Raw genomic sequence first — 25,206 nt, forward strand, 5'->3', positions numbered from 1 at the left:
AAGCTTATATCACATTTATTTAATCTGAAATATACATAGTAATTACACTGGACCTTTGATTGGAGCCCTTATTGCTGTCTCCAGAGAAGGTAGGAAATGAATGTCAGTTGCAAACTTGTGTAGATGTGGCCCTCTTTGTAGAATTTGGATATATTACAACTATGAGGGTTGACACAGAGATCATCAGTACCGCTGGACGTGAATGCACTCTGACAGGTTAAAAATAAATAAATAAATAAAGCCCGGACTATATACAGCTTTTATTATTTTATGAATACACAGAAAGCTTTTAGAAAACCAAAGATCAATCTCATTCCTAGCAACCCATGACCAATCAACGGTATTAAAAGCAAACACAGCCCTCTTCTAATAACTGGATGGTATTTAACTTTAGGCAACTGAAAAAAACAAAACCTTAAAGTTCCCAGAAGAGAATTCCATCAAGCATATCATTATTAAGTGAGGAAAATATTATTGTTTTCATTAGCACAGATATGACATAAAGAATGGGTTGTATTAAATTAAACCACAAACACAATAGTAAATGAATTCAAGGTAGTTTTATTGCTTGGACAGAAACTCTATTAATGGATTTTGCTGTGTCCCAACAAATTTACATAGGATTTTATGCCCTAATAAAAATGGCTATAAAAAGAACTTTAAATGTTAATTGGGATACTTATCCTCCTAACAATAATATCACTCTTTTTTCCTGTTCCTTTTTTGCATTACACCAAAATGACCTCCACTAATTTTACTTTTAATATCGCTCATCTCAGTTAGTGAGGTAATGGTTGACCTCCACTGGATTGGTCACCAGCACCACCAACAGTGTTTTGCCAATCTCTTAGATGCACACAGATTGGCAGATGAAAAACACCATTAGCTGCCAAAACGTTAGTGATCATACATTTTTGCCCTTACTCATTCTGAGTAGTATCTTACTCCAAGAGTAGGTCCATTGAAGCAAATAACAGAAAAAACTGCTGTTAAGCATGAAGTTAGGGGTATCATAGTCTGGTGCTAAGTGGCTGACTTCATCAAGGGTGTTTACTATTTTTGACTCATAGTTATTTTAATTTTATTAGTGAAAAATTATATGGAACTCACACAATTAATTTGCACAGTAGTTTTTTTAAAACCCTTCATGAACACGTTCAACCTATTGCCAATAGCCTTCTGGGGCAAGTAACTTCACCTCCCAGTTTCCCCATCTGTAAAATGTTACTGATCTACTTTGTAAAGCATTTTGAGATGATAAGCACTATATGAGACCTATGATGTAACAGTAGTGGCATCATACCTCATGGAACTTGCTTTTCTACTGCCTTCGTGCTCTCCTGGCCTTGTCTCTGCACTGTTTAGGTTAAAGCATTTTACGCTGCAGCTCCTGCCACTGGTAACAGCCTGTCTGTATCCCTCCACTTCATGGAACTCTCCCACATCATCGCTCAGCTGAAAACATGTCTCCTTGCCTACACTTCTTGAACTTTTTTTACCTCAGCTAGTATTTATTATTTTAGCTCTGCAATTGTACTAATTAATTCTGGGAAGCATTCTGGGATGCAGTGTGTGTGAAAGACACTATAAAAAGAAGTTTTATTGAAGCCTTTACACAGCTTTTCCAGTACACTTACTAAAATACTGGGATTTGCTCAAGGTTACTAGTGCAACTTTCTGAACTGTTTTAAATGACCTCTTTACAGTTTTACTTTCACAGCAACCTTACTGCTGTTCATGACACATAAATCAGGTTTTAATTTGTTGCTTCTTGCATGGCACTGTTCTTTCTAAAACTATGTTACTTAGAACTCAATTCATCTGGTGCACAGGCATTTAATTGCCATGGACAGTGAAAAGACTTACACGCACACAAATGGATGGAAGAAAGAGCCAGTTGTTATTAGGTTGACTATACCAACTCCAGCTACTGCTTCTATCCTTCCCATCATTTCCTGTTGGGAAGGGAAAACGAAGAGCAGGATTCCTCCCACTAAACTCATCTCTGGGGATGAAAGGGAACAGGCACCAAGGAAAAAATCCCATTTGCTAAAAGAAATTTTAATTCATCAGCCTTACTTTTTCTTACATAACAAAATCCAATGCATGACTTCTGTGGTCTTTCTGTTGTGGGTTTTTTGTTTGTTTTTGCTAATAGGCCAGTAGCCAAATTTGAACTTGGTTATTCGGTTGCACTTTTTTTCCCCCTGGCCACGGGGGATATTAAGTATCTTGGCTCTCCAAAAAGAGAAGAAAAATTAAAGTCTATTAAAATTCTGGAACCAGTGATAAGGAGTCATTTGCCTATTTTTCTGCAGACTGTGGTATCTCATTTGGAGAACCAGCTGTTGATAGTGGAGTTCTTCAGTCAGCTGTGTACCTTTTCCCCACCCTTGTACAGCCAGCAGTTATATCTGGACAAGCTACGAATATATCTTTACAATCTAAATTGACTGCTATAACCTTTATTGAAAACAGGATGGGGGCAAAAATTAATAATTTAACTCTGCAGATTTCAGTCATTTTTCTTCCAACCAAAGTCTCAAACAGTAAGTGGCTCTGTTGAAGGGTTCAAATCCAATATTATTAATAGGAAAGCTATGTCATGTGCCCTAATTAGTGAAAACTCTGTTCCCTCCAGGAAACTGGATATTTTAGAGAACCATATCAAAAATATCTGTATCAATCTATTTTTAGGAATCTTTGTGTCATTTGAATAAAATGAGTCAGTGGGCATAGAATCTGGAGTCAGCAGTAAGGATCTTTGGAATTGGTATTAGACTCTAAATTCTGCCATCCCCTTCACAAAGAGATGGCTTTTAGGAGAGCAGGCCCTCCTCACAGAACCACAGAACAAAAAATTAAATGAAAGTAATAGAACTTCAGTAAGATATATTTGGATATTTTTTATTTACCTCTGGCAAAAAACATATACATATGGTTACACATCAGAAGAAAATTATTTTTTTCTTCCATCATGTTATTTACCAGTGCAACACAAAGAACTTGCAAAAGGAGTCACAGATGTGACTACTTGAAAGAGTCACATTCTACCCTTAACATTTGTCCTTTATTCTGCTACAGTATGGATTCTTTTTATTGGGGAAAAAACAGTATGATATGCTGCTGCAGTAATAAGAAAAAAAAAGGCTTTAGATTATTTAGGGTGGGGTTTTTTAGATTTAAAAGTAAGCTCTTTTCTACCTGATTTATCTATATTTAATGATGAACTGTTACAATAGAGTGGATATAGGCTATACTACTACTTTTTTGTTCATCTTTGAATATTTTAAATTCAAAGTCAGACGATAACAGAGTGCAGCTTTATTGAATTCCAAACTGGGCCCCTTTGAGCAGATTGCCCTTGCAAGTTAAATGATGATGGGAAAGCTTTCCCTTTCCCCTCAATAGCACCTGCACCACGTGCTAGTACCCAGTTCCCCTGAACTGGGTCCCTTTTCAGTCACCAGTCCAACCTTGACTCCATTTATGAGCAACCCTGATTCCTGCACCAGGGATTATTTGATATCCCTCCTTAGTCATCACATTTGGATTGGGAGATAAATCCTCACCCATTCTGATGCCTTTCAGCCATACATACCAGATATCGTCTTGCAAGGACTGTTGGTAGATGCTTCTAGACACATCTTTAGTTGGCGTCCTCCACATATCTAATAAAGTCAGTCAACTTTCATGTCAGAAATCTGTACCCCTTCTGGCTGGAACAAATGAGGGCAGTATAGAAATAACAACTCAAATGTGTCACAAGTAATCATCAGAATAATCCCAGGTTAATTTTCTCGATACACTTGTTTGCCTGATTGCCTGGCATGTCTGACTTCTTATGGTATCTGTGATGGGGAGCCATCAGACTAATTACAAGCAATGTGTCTCAGATCAGTCAAATTCCTCCTAACCTTGGTCAGTAACTGTACCAAGTTTCTGTCATCAAATTTTCCTCCTAACTGGTGTGACATTGCACCCCATATTCTTCAAAGTTGTCTGATTATGACATAATTATGATGCAATTTGTATAAAATGAGTCATGTAAGGAGGTATGATTTGCTGAATATGATCCTATTTGTATGCATGTATCATTTTTGTATCTGAAGTTATGACTATTGACTATGGATTTGTATTTCAAATGTGCTTACTCTGGAAAACACCCTCTGCTAGCCTTTCAGGTTCAACAATGATGAAGCTAGACAGTGCTAATGACTCATCAACAAAGACAATGGGCTGTGGAAAAGCTTAGCCTTCCTGTAAATGTTTCAGCCAGCCTGAAAGAAATGGCTGCTATGACTCAGCTAGAGCATGTAACCAGACCACATGGTACTGAACTCCATTTTGGGAACCTGTATTTTTCCACAAACGAGGCTGGGAATTGAGTTTGGAATGAAGGGTTCCTGCCATATGGTAACGCTATGTAAGGTGGGGTGTGACATCATCTAGGGGCCTCACTTCACACACAAGGATTCTCCTGTAAACACATGAGAAACAAAGACTGAACTGGGGGAAGAGCTGGTCCCAGCCTGTGTATGGAAACCTGATGGAGTGCTTGTATCATTTGTCAGAGTGATAAATTGCTAATTCATATCCAGTCTTTGTAGCATGTTAAGCTTAGTTTGCAGTTTTATTTATTTATTTGCTATGTAATCTGCTTTGATCTGTTTGCTATCACCTATAATCATTTAAAAATCTATCTTTCGTAGTTATAAACTTGTTTTTGCTTTATCTAAACCAGTGTGTCTTTGAGTGAAGTGTCTGGGGAAAAATCCCAGCTTGGTAAACACAGGCTTGTGGCATAGCTTTCCCACATCAAGGGGACAGCTAACTATTTCTGAGCTTACATTGTACAGATCCCTGTGCAGTGGAAGACAGTATAATTCTGAGTTTATACTCCAGCGGCGTGTGCATGCCTGGGGAGCTTAGCAATTGGCTGGTGTCTGCTGTTTGCACTCAGGTAGCTCAGTCTGAGTCAGTGCCGTCACCTGCTGTCATGTTAGGTGATAACAGGGCCTGGCAAGGCTGGCTATGTCTCTAACCAAGCAGTGTGACAATATGGCCAACCCAGCTGTGTGTCTTAGAGGGGCACAGCAATTCCCATGGCTCCCAGACTGCACCCCAGGCATGACAACCCATCACAGCTGGTTCAGAATTGGTGCTGTTTGGGGCCACTGACTTCCTATTGTGAATGCATCAACTGGTCCCATTTACGCAAGGGGTACTTCATTCCAGTTCTGGCTGAATCCTTTGCTTACTACTAAAAACTTCCAGTCTAATGGCACAGTACACAATGCAGCATCCACCCTTTGGGGCATGACTGAAAAGACCTGGAACTAAACCCCATTGAGTGGAAACAGAAATATCTTAAGACTCATTTACAACCGCTATGCTGCTTTCCCGTACACCTGGAATGCCAGCATACCATAGTGTGTACATCCAAGTCAGGGATGCCCACCAACAAGGTAAAAATGGGCACCTGCAGTTATTGCATTTGTTCATCAATGTGCAGTTGTCAAAATCACAGGTCTCCTGCTGGATTCCCTAACATGCTTGTTTCCTAGTGTTCCCTGATTCTGGTTATGAGGAGACCAGGAGACCACTGGCTGTAGAGTATTGAATCATGGGATAAAAGGTCATCCATAGTTAGTTCTTCTTCATTTTCTGAAGACAAGTTTGGCCATGTGCTGCCCTGATCTAATTTATCTTCATAATGGGCTTTTGATTTCCATCACGTGTGCTTTGAAGAAAATATTTCAAAACCACTATGAATGCTTCCAAAAATTATGGACACAAATCCAAAAGGCAAAGAGCTGTCTGATGGTGTGGGGGACTTTTGTTCCTTGGGAACCTCAGGTGGTCTTGGCACTTCAACACCTATGGGTAGTGGAGATATGAATTCTCGCCTTCATGGTCCCAGATGGATAGTACCCAAAATTAAACCAGATGGACTCAAGTGAATCAGAGCTATTCAACAGAAATCTGGCACAAGTCTGTACTGCTGCCATTCTGTGTCATTGAGTGAAGAGATCGACACTTATTGGCCCCAAGACTAGAACTTGGTTGGATATCTGGTTGTCCTGCAGATCCCTCATTGCCCCATCAACATACATACCTTATCCCTTGTCAACTGACCATAAGCATCTTCCCCACTCCAACTGCACCATTTCCCTACTTCAGTGTCTGCCTGTTTAACCGTAGGGATCCTGTACAGAAGCCACCCATTGACTGCACCTCATCTTCTCCACTAGAGCCAGTACCAAGAAGCATCCTCATTGGTTTACGGAGAGGGGCAGTCCTCTTTCCCTCACTTTCACCTTCTTGCTAGGAAAGGACCTGCTACTGAACCAAGTGTTGCAGCCCTGAGCTGCAGCTACTATGTCAGATCTAGGCACACACCTCTCCACATGGCCAGAGGATGGCTCCAGCCAGCACAAACTCTTGAGACCTGCTCCCAGCTCTCAGTTTTTCTACCCTCTTAGCAACCTCCTGAGATGTAACTCCTAAAAAGCCAATGATAGTGTTGCCTTCTGGACTGCCCAGGGTATTGAATTACTGGATGTTAGTGCTCCAAAACAGAAGAGCTGCCACAGATATCAGCAGAGTTTACTGTATTAAGGAGGCAGAAGACCCACTAGGCTGCCTCTGAAGTCAAATGATGAGGAGTGGACCTGCTGGCCATGTGAAAACCCTGCTAACCAACCCTCATAAGCTTCATAGGAAGCATACAATAGAAGTTGAGAAGTCTGGGCCGGCAGGAAGAGGGAATGCCTTTTCCAGTGGTGGGCTCCACAGTAGGTTTTTGAGACAAGTTCTGAAGCTTTTCAAGCTCGTCCATGAGTGAAAAGGGGAATACATGACTATCACCCACAAACATGCACCCCTTTTGGCAATTGCTTCTCACATTGCTTATCTTTTGGGTTATCTGACCCTCTCCCTCATCTAGCTCAGAGAAATTAACTATGCATGAATAAGGTTGTGCAAGGAGAAAATGAAATTAGCTGAATAACATATAATTTACACCAAATCATGAAAAACTACTTAGCAATTTCTCTGCTAAACCAATGTGTGAATACCAATACTAGGGACCTAAGGTATTTTTAATAAATTGCACTCTGATAAGATTGGCATCAGAACATAAAGTACACCTTTTATTTGTACACAGATCTGTGATATTGTCATGTCTCACCCTCATCTATATGAGTGATCCAGTTTTTCTCTCATGTAGGTATCTTATGTGTGGAGGTTGGAACCAAAGACCTGGGGTGCATGCTGCCAATAAGGGGAGAATTTTCAAAAGCTGGACAGATGTTTTGTAGCATCAAGAATTATTACGTTGAACAGACCTCATAAGGAGGAGGAATCAAAGGAATTCAGAATTTATTGTTTTAAGCAATTCAGTGTTAAGATTATTGGCTAATCCCTTCAAAGTGTAAAGAAAAAAGATGAGAAGATGATCCTTGAAGGAACAAGATCTGCTCTGATTCAGAAGTCCTGAATTTGAATATAACTCATGTTCAGCTGTCTTGTGTTAGCTCACCGAAATCCTCTAGATATTTTAACAGGAGACAAACTACTCTGGAACTTTTGTGAGCATAATTTTGAATGTAATTATTTATTTGCAGTATCCACAAGAAATTACTGGATAATTCTAATTCCATATTCATCTCCTTGGGCATATATATTTCATCAGGACAATATCATTAATAATTTTAATGGAAAATCTGAAGATTCCCTGAACACTGTTAAAAAAATGGGGGGAAGGGGGTCAGGCAGATTGTGGAGTATATCCTTAGCTTATTATCCAGATTTACACACATCACATCCACTAATTTTAATGGGAGTTAAAATATAAATCCTCACAATACATGGAGATGTGAATATGCCCCTGTGTTTCTGTGCTGTAGAAGCAGTTCCTGAAGCCTTTTGGCTACAGTAGTAATTACATAGAAGATAATGGATAGCCCCAAAGTGAATGCAAGGCTGTAATTCACTCAAGGGAATCTGCTCATGTCATGAACTGCAAAAGGACAGTGCATTACCCTGTAAGTGTAATATATAGCTTTTAAAAATGTTAAACAACATTCTTTCCTAATATCTTGAGGGCTTCCCAATTTTCAGCATTATTTTATGGATTGTTATCTGGGATCAGGGAAACTATGCTCCCCCCAAAAGCCATACTTGTGGGCAACTTTTTTCTGTGATCAGAAGTTTTGTTATAATATTGGTGATACAGTGTAAATGGTTAATGTAATGTATTGGTTATTGGGTACAGTTTATTAAGAACAGTACTCACAGGTTCTGAGATGTAGTCTTGCTTTGATGTGCCAATAATTATCATTCATCATGTTCAAAATTAAACATCCACACCAAGGTAAGACAAGATTTTACAAATAAGTGCAATGTAGTTTTTGTATAAAACAAATGGTTAAAATGACTCTCAAAACTCAGAAAAGTCAGCATACAGAAACAGCAGAACCTCATTAATCCACAGTAATCCAAAGGAATCTATGACCTTCCATGCTGGTCAGTGGTCCATCTAGCCAAATACCCTGTCTTGAATGTGGCTATTACCAGAAACTTCAGAGGAAGGTGCAATAAACTACACATGTGGCAATGAAAGAATTGCCTGCTTCTAGAGGAACTTCCTAACACCTAGTGGTTAAATACTGATTTATGTCCAGAATCATATGGGTGCTTTATAATGCCTTATAAAACTATTCTTATCCTGTCTAATTTAACTGCCAGTTGATAAACTAGGTTTATGCTTTAGTGAGTATCAATCACGGATAAACAGGTTACTCCTGGCCTATTGCAGGTTACTCCTGCTGTTTCAGGAAGAAGACCGATAAGTATGGTCGATGTGAAACTGGGAAACTACTTTGGGCAGGAACACCGAGTGCGGCCACAACTGGACCTCATCTTTGTAGAATAACGTACAGGACTGTTCTGAAGTAAGCATCCTCATCTCAGACATAACTACAACCAGCAATGAAACCTTCCAGGAGAGAAAGAGAAGGGAGCAGGAAGCCAGAGGTTTGAAGGGAGGCGCCATGAGCCTCGACAGCACAAGATTCGAATCCCAGGGAGGGACAGGGTCCTGGACATGAAGGTAAAGATCCTCCAGGCCTTTCAAGAACTGGGCCGTCATGTCATGAGTGAAGACTGACCTGCCTTGGAAGGGAGGGTGGAAAGCCAAAATAGCAGCCAGGACAAGCCCTGAAGTTTGAGGTTCAGAAGGTAATCCAAGGTCACCTGCACCGAGACCTGCTCAGCCCAGACACGTCATTCCAAAGCCCAGCACTTAAACCTTTTCCACTTGTCCAGGTAAGTTGCTTTGGTGGAGGGCTTTCTATTACCCAGCAAGATCCGTTAAACCCGGGCCAAGCACTCCCGCTCTTCCACATTCAGACATGCAGTAGCCACGCTGACAAGAGAAATGCCTCCAGGTTCGGGTGCAGAAGACTGCCGTGGTCCTGGGACATCAGGTCCAGCCAGAGAGGTAGCCACAGTGGGCAGGCTACCAAAAAGTCTAGCAGCATGCTGAACCAATGTTGGCGAGTCCGCTCAAGGGCTATCAGGATAACCTTGGTCTTGTCCTGTTTGATCTTCACGAGGACTCTGTGGATTAACGGTACTGGCAGGAAGGCATACATCAAGGCCCCTGACCATGGGAGTAGAAAAGCATCTGACAGGGAACCCCTGTCCATCCCTTGGAGTGAACAGAACACATGGCATTTCCTGTTCTGATGGGACGCAAACAAGTCCACCCGGGGAGTTCCCACTTCCGGAAGATCATATTGATCACCTGGTCCTGCTGAGGCAATCTGATAACACATTCCTGGTCCCAAGCAGATGCCCGGCCATCAGATGGATGGCATGCCGCACACAAAAGTCCCAAAGGCTGAGAGCTTCTTGGCAAAGGGCTGACAACCTGGCTCCACCCTGCCTATTGATATAATGCATTGCAGCAGTGTTGTCTGTGAGGACCTGTACCATCTTGCGCTTCAGATAGGGCAAAAAAGCCTGGCAGGCCAGGCAGCCTAGTTTTAGCTCCCTAACATTGGTATGAAGGGCGAGCTTGTCCTGCAGCCAGCAGCCTCGTGTGCTGAGCTCACCCAGATGGGCCCCCAGCCCAGGTCCGAAGCATCTGAGACTAAGTGCAGCAACAGGGCCGGGGCCAGGAAGAGAACTCCCTCCAACACCAACCCAGGGTTCAACCACCACTTCAGACAGAATGTGACAGAATGTGATCCAGCACCCTAACTTCCTGGTGTAGGTCGGGTCTGTTAGGGATGTAAACAGATGCTAGCCAGGCTTGCAGAGGCCAGACTGGACATGACTGACCACAAATGTACAGATGGCCAGGTGGCCCAACAATCACAGGCCAGGTGTGAGCCATGGTGAGCGTGTGGTTCGTCACATTGGAGATCAGGTCCGATATGGCCTGAAAACAAGCCTCCAGAGGGAAGGCTCTGACTCATGTGGAGTTGAGAACCGCCCCGATGAACTCTATTAGTTGGATTGTCTCAAGATGGATTTTTGCTCGTTTAACAACAGACCCACATTGCAGCAGGTGGAATGCACCAGATCAAGGCTCCTCTGTACTTGTTCCCAAGACCTGCCCTTGATGAGCCAGTCATCAAGATATGGGAAGACCTGGACCCCTAGAGATCTCAGGTAAGTGGCTACTGGCACCATACCTTTTGTGAAGACTCTTGCAGCTGATGAGAAGCCAAAGGGTTGCACCATGAATTGGAAATGGCAGCCACCCACTATGAAACGGAGGAAATGTCAGTGACTGTGGAATATGGAAATAAGCATCCTTCAAGTCAAGGGCAGCATACCAGTCTCCCAGATCCAGGGAGGGGATGATGGAGGCCAGGGAGACCTTGAGAGACTTGTTGAGGCATTGCAGGTCCAGAATGGGTCTGAGGCCCCCTTTTACTTTCAGGATTAGGAAATAACAGAAGTAGAATCCCTTTCCTGTCATGTCTCAAGGGACCTCCTCCACTCACAAGCAGGCTGAACAGTAAGGACAAAGACGGTTGAGAAAAGAGAGGGGTGGATCCTGGGAGGTGAGTGGGACATCACTTTCTACCACACCCTCAAAACCAGCACTTCTGGCCCCTTGTGCTTTGCTGGGCCACGGAGGTGAGCGGGAGGAGGAAGGGCAGTGGCGACTGAAACTAACATCCCTGTTCCTTCTCCTTGCAGATCCAGGATGAGACTGCCAAGGCACGGGCAGCCATAACTGCTTTCTCGCAGACTGTGGAGTATGCACGCCCAACAAGCGAAGGGTAGCCTGTGTATCTTTTAATCCATGCAGCCTCGCATCTGTCTGCTCTGAAAAAAGACCGATCCCATCAAATGGAAGGTCTTGGATCAAGGTCTACATCTTTTATGAGAGGCCAACAGTCTGAAGCCAGGAGTGCCCCTCATAACTGCCTCTGATGTCACCAGCCTATCCACCGAGTCTTCCGTGTCCCATGCCATTTGGAGGGCGCAGTGAGCCACCACAGTGCCCTCCTCCACCAGCGTGCTGAATTCCTGGGCCAAACCTTGCAGGAGGGATTCCTTGCACTTATGGATGGAGTCCCATAAATTGAAATTCTATCTCCCTAGGAGTGCCTGATGGTTTGCCACCCAGAATTGTGGCAGTTGGACCTGTTTGCAAGGAAAAGTTATTCAATCTTTTGGCCTCTTTAAGTTGAGTTGAGCTAGTATGCCTTTGTTTATGTTTTTCATTGGCCGCAGAGACCATCCACCCAGGGAAGGGTGGATGTAAAGGTACTCAAACCATTTGTCTGGGACAAAGTATTTTTTTCAGCCCTTTTAGAGGTGGGAAAGATGGATGAAGGAGTTTGCCAGAGGGCCTTGGCAATTTTGAGGTCACCATCATTCACACCACAGTGCGACAGGGGCCGGGGTACAGGCAGACAGGACATTAAACAAGGTTTCCACCTGCTCAGCCATTTCCTCCACCACCAGGCCCAAGTTCTCGGCCACCCATCGAAGCAGGCCTTGGCATTCTTTAAAATCATCCAGTGGGCTGGCCCTCAAGGGTCCCAAAACCACCACATTTGGGGACGAAGATGATGACTGTACAGCGGGGGGAGGCCCCAGAGCATCTTCCCCCGGGAGGGGAGGGGTAGGAGGCTTAGGGGTGGGTGCAGTCTCCTCTGCTAGGACCTCTAAGTGCACCTCATGCACCGAGCCCAGTGCTGTCAGTGCCGCCAGCTGTTGCTCCGAGGTGGCAGCCGATGAGCAGTGTGAAGGGGATATTGCCATGACTGGCACTCCCCACAAACTTCAATAAGGCCACTGCACTGGCCACTGGCCGTGCTGCCAAGGCGGCACTGTCAATGTTGATGTGACCTTGGGTAGCCATTCGCGCTGGTGGAGTCTAGGTGAGGGGCTGAACTGCCCTTCCTTGCTGAAGGAATCTCCTTCTGGTGACACCGTTGATGCCTTAGTCTGTGTGCTGACCATTGCCGTTGGAGACTGGTGCATGGAGTGAGGATATTGGTGCCGGTATTGAGGGGACCAGTGCCAAGGGGACAGGAGATGTGACTACCACCTGGTAGGCTACCAGGTGGTAGTCTACCAGAACTTGCACCGAAAGTCTGACCACCAGCAGGGCAAATGGTGCCAGTAATATGGAGACCGGCATCTCCCTCTAGGCAATCCACATCAAGATCAAGATGGCAGGGACCATGATCATAGTGTTGGTGACAGAGGGCGAGCCCCAGAGGATCTGGGCTGCAACTCGGGTGATCTGCTGCAAGGAGGTGAAGAGCGCTGCTTCATCTCGGGGAATCGGTGGCACTCCACTGCCCTGAGAGGTTTTAGTGGCTGGCATGCCCTCATGGGGAGCCTTTGCCGATTCCTGTGACACGTGCTGTGTCGGTGGCGTGGATAGAGGCCTTTGCTCTTTCGGTGCCGGGGGAGCTTGTGAAGGCACTGTCAGGGGTTTAGGTCCCATGCCATTGCCGGGAGTTGGTGCGGGGGGTGCACTGCGCAACGAGGCCATGGTACTCGGCGAATCCTGGTGGAATGGCATGGAAGCTGGATGAAGGGCGGACTCCATGAGGAGAGCCTGTAAACGAATATCCCGCACTTTCTGCATGAAGGGCTGAAAGTTTTTACAAATACGGCTCTTATCTCTCATGTGTAATTTCCCCCAGCACTTGAAGCAGCTGCTATGGGGGTCGCTTAAAGGCATAGGCCTGTTACAGTCCAGGAGACTGGGGCATGCCTTACTTGGGGTGAATTCCCCCCAGGATTCTAACTTCTAACTACAACTACTCTTAACTACTTAACACTAACTACTATAAACAAACTATTTACAAGGCCCTAGGGCTCGAAGGCAGAAGAGATTAAACCACTAGACCTTGCTAAGAAAGGAAAGGAGCTCCAACTAACCACCACAGGCGGTAAGAAGGAACTGAGAGGGTGTAGGGCCGGTGGTGCCTGATATACTGATGCATGAGTGTGACACTACAGACTGGTAAGGCAAAAATCTCTGACAACTGTGCACTGGGCATGCACACACCTAGGATGGAATCGACATAAGCAAGCACTCAAAGAAGAATATCTTATCGCTGCAGAGAGCAATTATATGAATTTGAAGAAATTTGGATCCTTGTTCTTGATACATTTGGATAAAGAATGCTGAGATAGCTCAGATAATGCCAGACTTCCATTCCACCTCACGTTTTTTGCTTTTTCCCTCCATCCTCCCACCCCTTTTTCCCTTTTTTTTTGCTTGTTTGTGTATGGCATTTTTATTATTATCATTACTATTATTTTCACCCTCACCCTAACATTTTATGTCTGTATAATTTGCCTGATTTGTATGATCTGGTCTTGCATCTTTGACAAGCTGTAACTCTGTAATTGCATAATGTTATTGGCTACCTGTGAAATATGCAGAATTTGGTTACATACACAAGTGGTACGTCTTTTATCTTTCTGTATTTGCTATTGTTTCCTTATGAAAATTAATAAAAAAAATCACAAAAAAGCCAAACAAGAGTGTTACACTTCCCATATATTATCAGCAGCTTTTCTCAGTCAGATTTTACTGATTTGTCCTCTTTTCTGTTTTAATGGTATTTCCATCTTACTCCGTTGCAAGACAGCTATTTGCAAACTGTTTATAGAATATAAAAAACGCCTAAAAGGGAAATGTCCTTGAAGCAATGTGTGTGCAGACCGATTACTACAGAGTGAGCAAGCTAATACACAACCCTCAATCTTGGGAGAATTACTATTAGTTTGAGACTGAGGCATTTTTCATTTAAAAAAAAAGAAGAGACATCTTACCATGCTACTGCAGAATTGACTCTTCCTGCCACCCCCTAGAATATTTCAGAGGAATCAACACTTGAAGGTTACCACTTCATTCTTCAAAAGCTCTGGGGAATTACTGACCCCATTGCTTCTTTGGAGCCTTCTGTAATGCACCAGGCTCACTAATAGATAAATGATCAGTATAAAAAGCTTAAATCTGACAATAATCCCAATGTTTTGCGCACAGTGACTGAAAAGAAACTGCTAATGTATTGTTAAAATCTATTAGAGTTTACTAGCATCAGTGTTTAATCAGATAACTAATAAATTCACAAATCAACATTTGAGAGTGAACAAGGATCTTTAAGGCTACATGATCAAATTCCTGCAGACTCAGCCATCTGCAGAAGAACTTGGAAAGTCTGCACTTTATCTCCTTCTTTATTTCTCGTGCAATCGGAAAGGAATGACAAGAGGAGACTATATACGGGATCCCCACTGAGACTCAGTCACATAAATTATGTATTATGCAGACAGTATTCTGCTGATGCTATCTGATCCCCAATTCTCAATTCCTTGTTTTTGCTTCTATAAATAGCTATTGCAGCTTTTCAGTTGTTAAACAACTAGGACAAAATCCGAAACCTTTCCCATTTAATAACCTCTGCCAAGGAAGAATAAGGTAATATTTTTCATAACTGTGATATCCTCAGGACTTCAACAGTCTGGGAATACATGCAATGCTATGCTGTTGATAAGATATTGGTAGTAAAAGAGGGGGAATAACCACCCTGAATATTAAAGACGGGAATGCCCTATTTTCAAAATGTTCACTATAACTTGCTGCTTTGCATTTTCCTATCAATTCTGATCAGGACAACTTTTGGTTTTTTTCCCTCCCCTAGACCCAAATGCTTTGGCTGGACAGACTGGACCTGACCATGCTCTCATAGGAGGAATAGTGGCTGTAGTTGTCTTTGTCACATTATGTTCTATAATTCTGCTTGGACGATATCTGGCAAGACATAAAGGTAGGACAGATTTAATCAAAGTGCAATCACCTTTTGCAGCAATACTTCCTCATGATTAGTTTCACCCTCAAACACTCTCATGCCCTCTCTGCCCCCACGCCCCTTGGAATTTAGTTGCCTGGGAAAGCTCAGGCTCAGAAGTAGCATCTGGTTTTCCCGTGGGGTCCTGATTTTGTACCCAATTTTACAGTTGGATTAACTGAAGAAAAAGAATGTTGAGCAACCTGCCCAAGGTCATGCAGTGAGTCAGTGGCTAAGGGAGATTTAGAAGGAATAATGCTCCTAGATTCTAGCCCTTTGTTGTAAGCACTCAGTTACATGTCCTCATAATTTTAACTGTTATATTAATTCCACAGAATATATATGGTTATCAAAATGAGGCTTTAACTATCAGAAATCATGATAAAACTTTAAATAAGTTGCATTAAATACAAGGGGTAACATCCTGGTCCCACTGAAATCAGCATGAGTTTTGCTATTGCCTCCAGAGTAGCCAGGATTTCACTCCAAGAGTAAAATTCTGAAGTTCTGACTCAGTTTTTACACTACGCTTACTGAGGGGAAAACTCCATTAAAGTCAATGGAGAGAAGGGTCTGAGTAAAATAGAGGACAGATTTTAGAATTTGACCGAGGTGATTGTTAAAAAAAAAAATTATGAAGGCTTAATGTCTGAACGGCTTGCAGCATAGTTGTTAACCTTAGTTTACCTTCCTCCCCAAAAAGTATTACTATTATTAAATCTAATTCTACATAGGGTAGTCATGCAGTTAGTAAATACAAACTGATAAAATATTTGTTTTAAGTTCAGAAGAACTGTGTGAAAAATTACAAATTTCTAATTAATCTGGTGAAAATGTGACAGCTTTGCTCTATTTCCTGGCTGAAAACAAATGAGTCCCAAGCCAATGTAAATATCACTTTTCACAAAGTGAAAATTGTCTGTTGCATACAGCTCCAATAATATCCTGCTCTTATACTATTTAGCAAAGCAATGTCAGTGGCAATGTGAAGCAACTGGGTTAACTTAATGCAGCTATTTCAGTTTTGCACTTCTAGAGAATCTTAATTATCCTAGTCTGTGGAATTAAAGAGCAGATTAAAAAAATGGCTACATCAATGTGAGAGTACAAAAGTAATTAGAAGTCATTTTTCAAAAACATGTGTTTAATGAAATCTAAGCTATTCAAAGTTAATTTTCTTACCCATCTAGATATACCATATAATACACAGTGATATAATTTAAACTATCGTATGTTAAAATATTTGTATGCTTCATGCCACTGGAGATAGAAAAAATATGGTTTTGAACCTGCTGTACCTTCCCTCCCCCCCCCAGATATGTGAAAATGTATGTGCATATGGGACAAGTGTTATGAATCATAATTACTACTTGCCCAAATTAGAATGTTATATGTACCAGTATAGTTAATGCTAAAATTATGTATCAAGTTCTGTTCTGCACCACTCCACTCAGTAAACCAGTTAGATCTTTGTTACAGATCTACTGTGCATAAAACAATATAAAGTAAAATTACTAATTTTTTTATTGTACTAATTCCCATAGGAACATATTTAACAAATGAAGCTAAAGGAGCTGAAGATGCACCTGATGCTGATACAGCCATTATCAATGCAGAAGGCAGCCAAGTCAATGCAGAGGAAAAAAAGGAGTATTTCATTTAGATGCAGACCTAGATTCTCTGAGTTTTACTTATCAGGCTGACTGCTGGAGAAAACTGGCTATCATCTTTCAGAATTCATTTCTGCCATCTTCTGCAAACTTTATTAACTTACATACTGCTATAAGTAGCCAGTTTATGCCAACAATCAGTTGTTGACAGCATCATTCTTTCTTTACAGTACCATCCACAATGCAGGACAATTCTTATTGCCTAAAATTCATATCCATTGCTCTCTTAACATACAGTGCTTGAATATACAGCCTTAACAATGTTAATCTTCATCTTAAATCACGCTATTGAGTTTTCTACATTTTTAAATGTTATATAGCTTTCTTCTTTTCCAGTTTCCTTTTACCATGGTCCCTTATCAGTATGTCATTGGATGATTTTCATAACAAATACTATTCGATAAGGACCTAATATACTTACATAAAACATTAAATCTAAGATTAGAGGTTTACAAAGAATGTTTTATACATGTCTATAATTCAAAGGCAACCTGTTTTTGAAACATATGCCCTAGGAACCACAAACTGAAAACATTATAGTCTAGTTTCTTGTATGCTTGGATTTGGTGGAAAAGGAGTATCAATACATTGTAAAAAATGATACCTTGATACTAATTCCATGCTTGGGTGGTAATTAAATCACACTGTATTATCTATACAGATTCTGCAGAGTTAGATAATTGTAGCTTCATTCTGAAACAAATTTATTCAGCCCCTTTACTGCTTTTTGGGTTCACAAGATTAGATATGTTTCTGTAATTTCAGTTTTAATAATTTATTTGCTTCATATGGACTCACCTGCCTATTCAGATTTGTAGTGTTCATGGGGCACAATTGCAAGGCATTTTCCTATCTGTATATAGTGCATATAATAAATCCAATTAAACATTATTTGATACATATTTAACTTTTTTGGCTATAGCTAAGTCAGTCACAAGTAAGCATTTTCTAATGTCCATTATATCCCTTTAGATATGACTTAAATCAATATTCTGAATAGATAACATGTATTAGTATTTTCTGTCTGTATGTCCTAGCACTGTTCAGCAGCAAACTTTTCTAGTTCTTGTTAATTTTTCTTTGTTATACAATGGAAGCACAATGTTATATGGAAAGATAGTTTTAAGCTAACAACCAGTGCACAGCCTCAGGTTTTGAATTACAACCACATTTGATTAATATCCTTAAAAAATACTGTTATGTTGCTAAATTCTCAATTTTTAATTTGGCAGTTCCACAGCTGCTTATCTATGTTGGGTTGCCAAAAAAAAAAAAAAAAAGAAAAAGAAAAAAAAAGAAAAAAGAGTTAAATGATATATGTTTTGTGTATACGGTAAATGGACTAATTCTTTATATTAAATTCCTGTCTATGCATTTTGTGGGGTACAAACTTATGTCACAGTGAATGATAGAGAATTTCTGCCAATGCTTTTAGCTCTATGGTGAAAGTCTCTCTTAAAGTCTCATGTTCTTAAATATGACAACAAAACACTATAAGCCCAATGGCTTATTTCCTCTTCCACTGAAATAAAAATGGTGCCAGATCAACTCTTGGTAGTGATTCCATGCTGGAGAATGAAAATCTGTATCATTTGGAGTTCATCTCTCTCTCCCAAGTGTTGCATCTTTGAAAAATAATATTTCTATATGGTTGCTATACTTGTGAAGTCTAAAAGCATGATGGCTTAGTGTAAAGGATTATCTCCTGGGATTTATTTTTTATGGGGGTGGGGGAGGGAGAATCTGAATACATCATCATGTATTAAGATAAAATGGAAGACAAAGGTGCTGTGTCAGATTATTTATCAGAAGAGTATAAGCCTTTTAAGGAGAATATTATAGTATTTTAATTGTTTTCTTCTTTCTTTTTGTTGAAACATTTATCTTGTTAATTTCTAAGAAAAAGAGGGTGATGTTGATGAAGCAGCACTTTTTCAAAATATACAGAACATAAATAATATGATGTGGTTGAGTGTTAACATAATAAATCATATACAGTATGACATTCTAAAGAAATAAGTCTGCATTGATGTGATTGCATGGTTGTTTTTACAGTTCACTCCATACCATCTGTGGAAAAATGCAATAATATGTTAATATAGTATGTTAGTTTGAGAGAACCAGGTAGGTGCTACTAGACACACTGAGACTAGTATAGCTTTTCAAGATATTCATGTCTTTCAAAGCATACACTTTTAAAAGGTTGTCAAAGGAAATCATTTAGTTTAGTACCAGAACAGAAAGGTTCTTGTCACAACAGTAAGTTGCATTAACAGCATTACAATACTGTATATCTCAGTCTGATTAACGATTTAGGGTTTGAGCCAACAAATCACTTAAGCACGTGAGAAGTTCCACCTAATTCAATGGAACTACTCATATGCTTAAAAGGACGTTTTTTTGCTGGATCAGGGCCTTATTTATTGAAGTGGAGCTGTTCATCAGTGCTGCTTTTACATCTTTATACAGTCTATCTAAACTGCACTTTGCTTGAATTGTAGAGTCATTGCTTAAATCATTACTTACCATGACGTCAAGTGAGACCTTCAGATGTTAGAGCATCTTTAGATGTGATCACTCAAAGCTGTCCTGTCAGTGTCGTGTAAAACCAGCATTGAAACATCGCAAAACCAGAAATAAATTGGACACTTAAATTACATTGGTTGTTTTTTAGTTAAAACTCTTAATGTGTGCTAATTTTCAATAGATTTCTGATTTTCCACTGACTTGCATCTTGTGATTTCATTTACATTTGTGCAAAGTGGGTGTAAAAACACTACAACCAGTATAAATGAATTGAGAATTCTGATTGGGTAGTTCATTACATCCATCTACATCCACATGTTCAAATGACTTCACTGGGTGTAAGGTAATAAATACAGTGCCAGGCCCTTTGTAAGCAACATCATGGCTCACTTAGAACTGAGTATAGTATTCAATAGGTAAAAACACATTGTCTTTCTCCTTTATACAAAAAGATCCCATTCAGAAATATTGAGCCCATTATAGTCTCAAGAAATCTGTTAAATGTGTAAAATGAAAGCTCCGAATGGGAACCATGTTAGTTAGAATGTAAGTATAACATCCAGACCTACAAACACATGCAATGTAATTTACTCAAGACAAGGTAGCTAATTACTGCCAGTTTACAATGTCCATTGATTATTTTTAACTTTCAAATGTAGAACAATGTTATTTTTGTTTATGGTCTGACAACATAATCATTAAATAGGCGCATATGGCATCACAGGCAAATGGGTGCATCTTTTCATTCTGTTTAGTGTCATCAGAGAATCCAAGAAGCAGTTTAAGGAACCTGATATTTAAGTTGAGGCTAAGAATTTTATCTGGAATACTTAAAAATGTCTTCACATTTCTTGCACTGAGACTTCCTCTATAAAGAATACATAAAGAAAACCAACTTTTCTAAATAATACATGGAAGTTAGTGTGTATTTTCATTATAGCATAATATATAACTATCTCAATGAAAAGAAAGGACAGGATCATCTGTAATTATGTAATTCAGCTGATTGTAAACAGCACTGAAGTTACCATGTACTTCCTTGTACTTCCATGTAACACAGCAGTTATAGTGTAATTTAGTGCCACTTATTGTAAAGTGTTACCAAAAGGAAAATGGAAGTCTTACCTTTACTAATCTGTTCAAACTAAAGGTAAATTTATTAAATTAACACCAGGAATCTGACATTCCATTTCTTTAATAAGGAGGTGATATAAAACTTCATGTTCACCCCTCAGTTTTTCCCACCACCTAACTAGATTACCACAAGTGTCCAATCTCCTCACTCTTAGGAAATGGTAATCTGTGATGAACATACCAAAAAAATTCAGCTACTTCAATTGAATAAGCTGCTAATAGAAACAACTGAGTAATGCTTTTTATTAAGTGGCACAAAGTACACACTAAAAACTATGCAAAAATATAGGTAACTACAGTGTACTTACATGTAAGTATCTTGTACTTCCTGTGTATGGATATTGGAAACCCATGTAATTATAATATGCATTTTGATTATTTTAAAAGTGGGGAAGAAAAACCCTAGCAGTGAAAATAATTAACTTTAAAGTACACACATGCAATAGTCATGCTTAATGCAATATGCTTAATTCCTCTATTTGCAATGATATTTAATTTATAATAATGCATCTCTGTCCTCCCACCCCACAACTCTGTCTCCCCTCTAGTACTGTTGAGGTCCTATTAGACTCCATTGAAACACTTTTAGGACAGAGAAAGAATTCAACTCTGCTAATGGCTTTATTACCAGCATACTGCAAGTTTGGCAATCCTGCTCAGTAATCTCTTTTTGACTCAAGACAACAAGGTTGTTCTTTTTTCCTTCTTGGGGAAGTCTAGCGAGTTAAGATACTGAAATGTACTGCCATATGCCCTCGGTTTTTTTATCTTGAACAGCAGAGAGAAAGAAATGGAGAACTGCATTATCCTGACCTCTATTTTGTTGAACCACCTGGAATTTTCACTATTTCTTTCACAATACTGTCAGGTAATCTTACATTGTGAGTACAAACTGGTTCCATCAAAGTACAGAGGAAGCCTTTAGTAATAAAGTTAACTTTTTCTAAACATGAAATTTTATATCACTGACCTTTTTCTTCTTCTTGTTTTCTGTCATACCCTTCCAAAGGTAATTCGCTGAAAGTAGTGAGAGAACATGAAATAGCAAAAGAAGAAAATGAATACGTTAAATGTAATATTGTAAAACTTTAGTGAGTGCCGTTTCCTATATCACTTACATATAATATTATGATTTAACAACTCCAGTTAGATGAAATGTAGGAATTGAAAACATGGGGTTAAACTGTTAAGCTACCTCTCACGTTAAATACTGGCTATGAAGTGTCTATATACATTTTAAAACTATTACAAAGTCTTAGATTTAGCCTCTAAAAGGGATAATTGTAAGTTTTTCTGTTGACACTGAAAACAACTTGGTTGCATTCATGGCTCTTTGTCTAATTTCCTCTGTCTCACAACCCCAATTTTTACTATCTTCTGTTGTAGGTAGTCCCACTGGGTAATACCGTAGATACAGGGCCACATCCTCAGCTGCTATATCTCAGCTTAGCTCTATTTCCCTTAGTATAGGCTGATTTACATTGGCTGAAGATGCATCCCATAATATTTAAAAACACAGTTATACCATACCAATATCTATTAAATATGGAGAAGAATATTATACAATTCAGTTGTAACACAATTACTTTCACTAACAAAGACTGTAGGTTTATAATGTCAATTCTAAAACCATATGCAAGTTTTCGCATTACATCAGTAATACACTTGCTGACAAAATATTCTAATTTATCATTTATTTAAACATAATATCTCCAATGTACATTTACAATACAAATACTCAATCCAGGGATTACAACAGCATAGTTCAGTGGTTTGAGCATTGGCCTGCTAAACCCAGAGTTCTGAGTTCAATCCTTGAGGGGGCCATTTGGGATCTGGGGCAAAAATTGGGGATTGGTCCTGCTTTGAGCAGGGGATTGGACTAGATAACCTCCTGAGGTCCCTTCCAACCCTGATAGTCTATGATTCTAGTGCAAAAAAAAAAAAAAAGCAAAGCAAAGGAATGTGTCAATATGGAAGAGATTATTTCTGAAACTTTTCAACACCAGGATTTCCTACATGATTGTTCTAGGAGGGCCTGATCTAACTACCACTAAAGTCAAAGGCAGTCATCTGATAGACTGTAAGGGAAGTTAGCTCAGACCCACAATGCTATTCAAGTATCACATCAACATACTGCATTTGGAGCAACTCAGAAGGATGATGGGGGTGGTGGTGCGTGCGTGCAAACATGGTTTTATGCCATTCCAATCCATGGCCCTTCTAACTGACCCCTACTAACTGCCACTGGGCCTCCAAGGGGCTGTTCCCATTAGTTAGGAATTGCCAGTGCCAGCCATGCCCATTTTTCTGAGCAAAGCCCTTTGCACCGGGGTCAAACGGGGAAATGGCATGGGAGCTGATATGACTCTAGAGCACCTAGGGAGTCCCTAACTTGAAAAGCCCTCAAGTAGCTGGTTAAACCAGTTTCATCGCTTTTGCATGTTGCCAAGGATCTGTCCTTTCCCCCCCACCCGCCCATCTTTTGTGTGTAAGTGACTTAAGGCTTTGTGTTAAAAGGAGCAATTGCTGAAGTGGAAGAAAGACTCTCCTTTCCAACATAATGCTTTATGTTATTACAAAGGAAAAGTGAAAGAATGTTTTAAGGATTTCAGATGCAAAAGCTAAGCCTGCCAAGGGTCAGTACTTAAGTACTTTCCCTGTATCCAGGGTCAAGCCATAAGTGTTTCCTATGTAAGTACTGATCTCTCATCCCAGCATAAACTACTGTACTTAGTCTTATCCTGTCCTTGTACATAGTGCTGAAAATTGCTGATACTGTTTTCTTTTACATAACTAGCTTTTCTTTTTCTTTTTCTTGTTTTATATGAATATTATTAGAGGGTTTTCTTACTAAATGCACCCTCCATTTTTAAGGTAAGTTCTGTTTTATAAATATTTATGTTGGTTCAAACAAGGAGAAAAATTTATGATATTTGGACTGATATTTTCCCCTTCCTTTCTGCAGTATGTTGGATATTAAGTCCTCATTTAAGTGTAACTGAATTTTCCCATATCCCTAGGTAATTTCCATATATACACACAAACAAAGGCAGCCTTAAAATCATCTGCTTTTATGTATTGACTACAGCTAAACAATTAACAAAGTATTTGAGATTTGGACTCATGGACTACTGGATTCATACATAACTCACTCTCAAAATTCTTAATGCAGCATTTCCATTGAGTTCAACAGCATTTGGCTCAAGTCCTTAATCTAAATATTTGAGCTGATCTTAAGTTCTTTTCTAAGGGCTCCATTTCCAAACTCCACTCCCTGTGCATCCTTTACTTTTAGCTTAGATATTTTATAACAACAAAACACTTTCAACATTGCACGAAGTTTGTTAGAATACAGAAGGAAAAAGTTGTGAAAAGATATCAACTATTTCCATTGATACACTATGTAACAGTAATCTCATAGGAACTACAATGTGTTTTGCTATTAGACTTAGAAATTTATCCTTCCAAATGCAGTGAATTTCAAGAAAAAATATAAACTTCATGCTGTAAGTAAAATCCAGTGGAATTAAGCATATTGCACTAACGATGGAAATTCAGTTACTGCATCTAATTTTCTCAACAATTGTAAGTGAACAAAATGCACATTGTAATGTTAGGTACATGACACTTGCATGTTGCTATGCCTATATACTTACAGAGTATTCAATGTGTACTTAGTGGCGCTTAAGAAATGTCATGTACAATTCTTATAAACATTCTTACAGGGTTCCCATTTGAACTTCATCTTTCAGTAAAGTCTTGTCAGAAAAATGTCTGATGAATATTATTGAAAAAAATAAAATTTCAATTTTAGTTATCTGTTGGACATTACTGAATTGTCTATTTATTTAAAACATTTTCTGATGCTTTCCAATTTGGCAGTGACATTGACTTAGGTAGTTGTTCAGACAGACTGTTCACAGACCTGCTTTTTCCCCCCATTTTTAAGCAGAAAACTACTAAATTTACTATACTATACATCAAAATACTATTGCTGATATTACAGAACAATTATTTTAAGAAAGACTCAGTGACACACTAGTATTGTACATAGTATCAATCAGGACAAAAATATCCCATAATTTTGTATAACCTTTTTATAGTCTATATACCATGAATTAATACACATTATCCAGATTCTTTTCACTGACCACAGAAGAAGAATAACTTTTGGATATTATCTTCCCACTAAGTGACATTCATCCCTGGTCAGAGGTCAAGCAGAAAGTGCATGCAGCATTTAAGGAACATATGAGCCTTCAAAATAGCCTTTTGTAGGATTTAAGTAGTGTATAGGCCTTGTGCTGGCCCTCTGCAAAAGAGTGATACGACTCATGCAAGGCCCTCCACACCACATATACCCAAAATTGGAAGAGTACAGGACAGGGAAGCCATAAAGGACTGTCCATGGTGCCCCAGCATATTGGTCAGCAATGCACCCAGGCCAGAGGAGAGACCACAGGATCCATATTTATGGATGGCACAAGTCACAGCTCCAGAGAGGAGACACAGATAACCTTTTT

At 39.9% G+C, this 25,206-nt stretch overlaps 1 protein-coding gene across 9 annotated transcripts in view; it reads left to right on the forward strand.

The window, feature by feature from the left end:
* The window catches only part of CADM2 (cell adhesion molecule 2), a 1,073,705-nt gene extending 1,049,196 nt beyond the window's left edge, over positions 1 to 24,509 (forward strand). For all 9 annotated transcript variants that reach the window (XM_038385081.1, XM_038385064.1, XM_038385091.1 and 6 more), the window contains 2 exons: positions 15,204 to 15,329; positions 16,895 to 24,509. In XM_038385081.1, coding sequence (XP_038241009.1) covers positions 15,204 to 15,329; positions 16,895 to 17,013 — 245 coding nt within the window. In that variant the 3' untranslated portion in view covers positions 17,014 to 24,509. The remainder of the gene's footprint in view (positions 1 to 15,203; positions 15,330 to 16,894) is intronic.
* Positions 24,510 to 25,206: the final 697 nt, after the last annotated feature.

Source organism: Dermochelys coriacea, chromosome 1 (genome assembly GCF_009764565.3).
Source record: "Dermochelys coriacea isolate rDerCor1 chromosome 1, rDerCor1.pri.v4, whole genome shotgun sequence".
Lineage (NCBI taxonomy): Eukaryota > Metazoa > Chordata > Testudines > Dermochelyidae > Dermochelys > Dermochelys coriacea.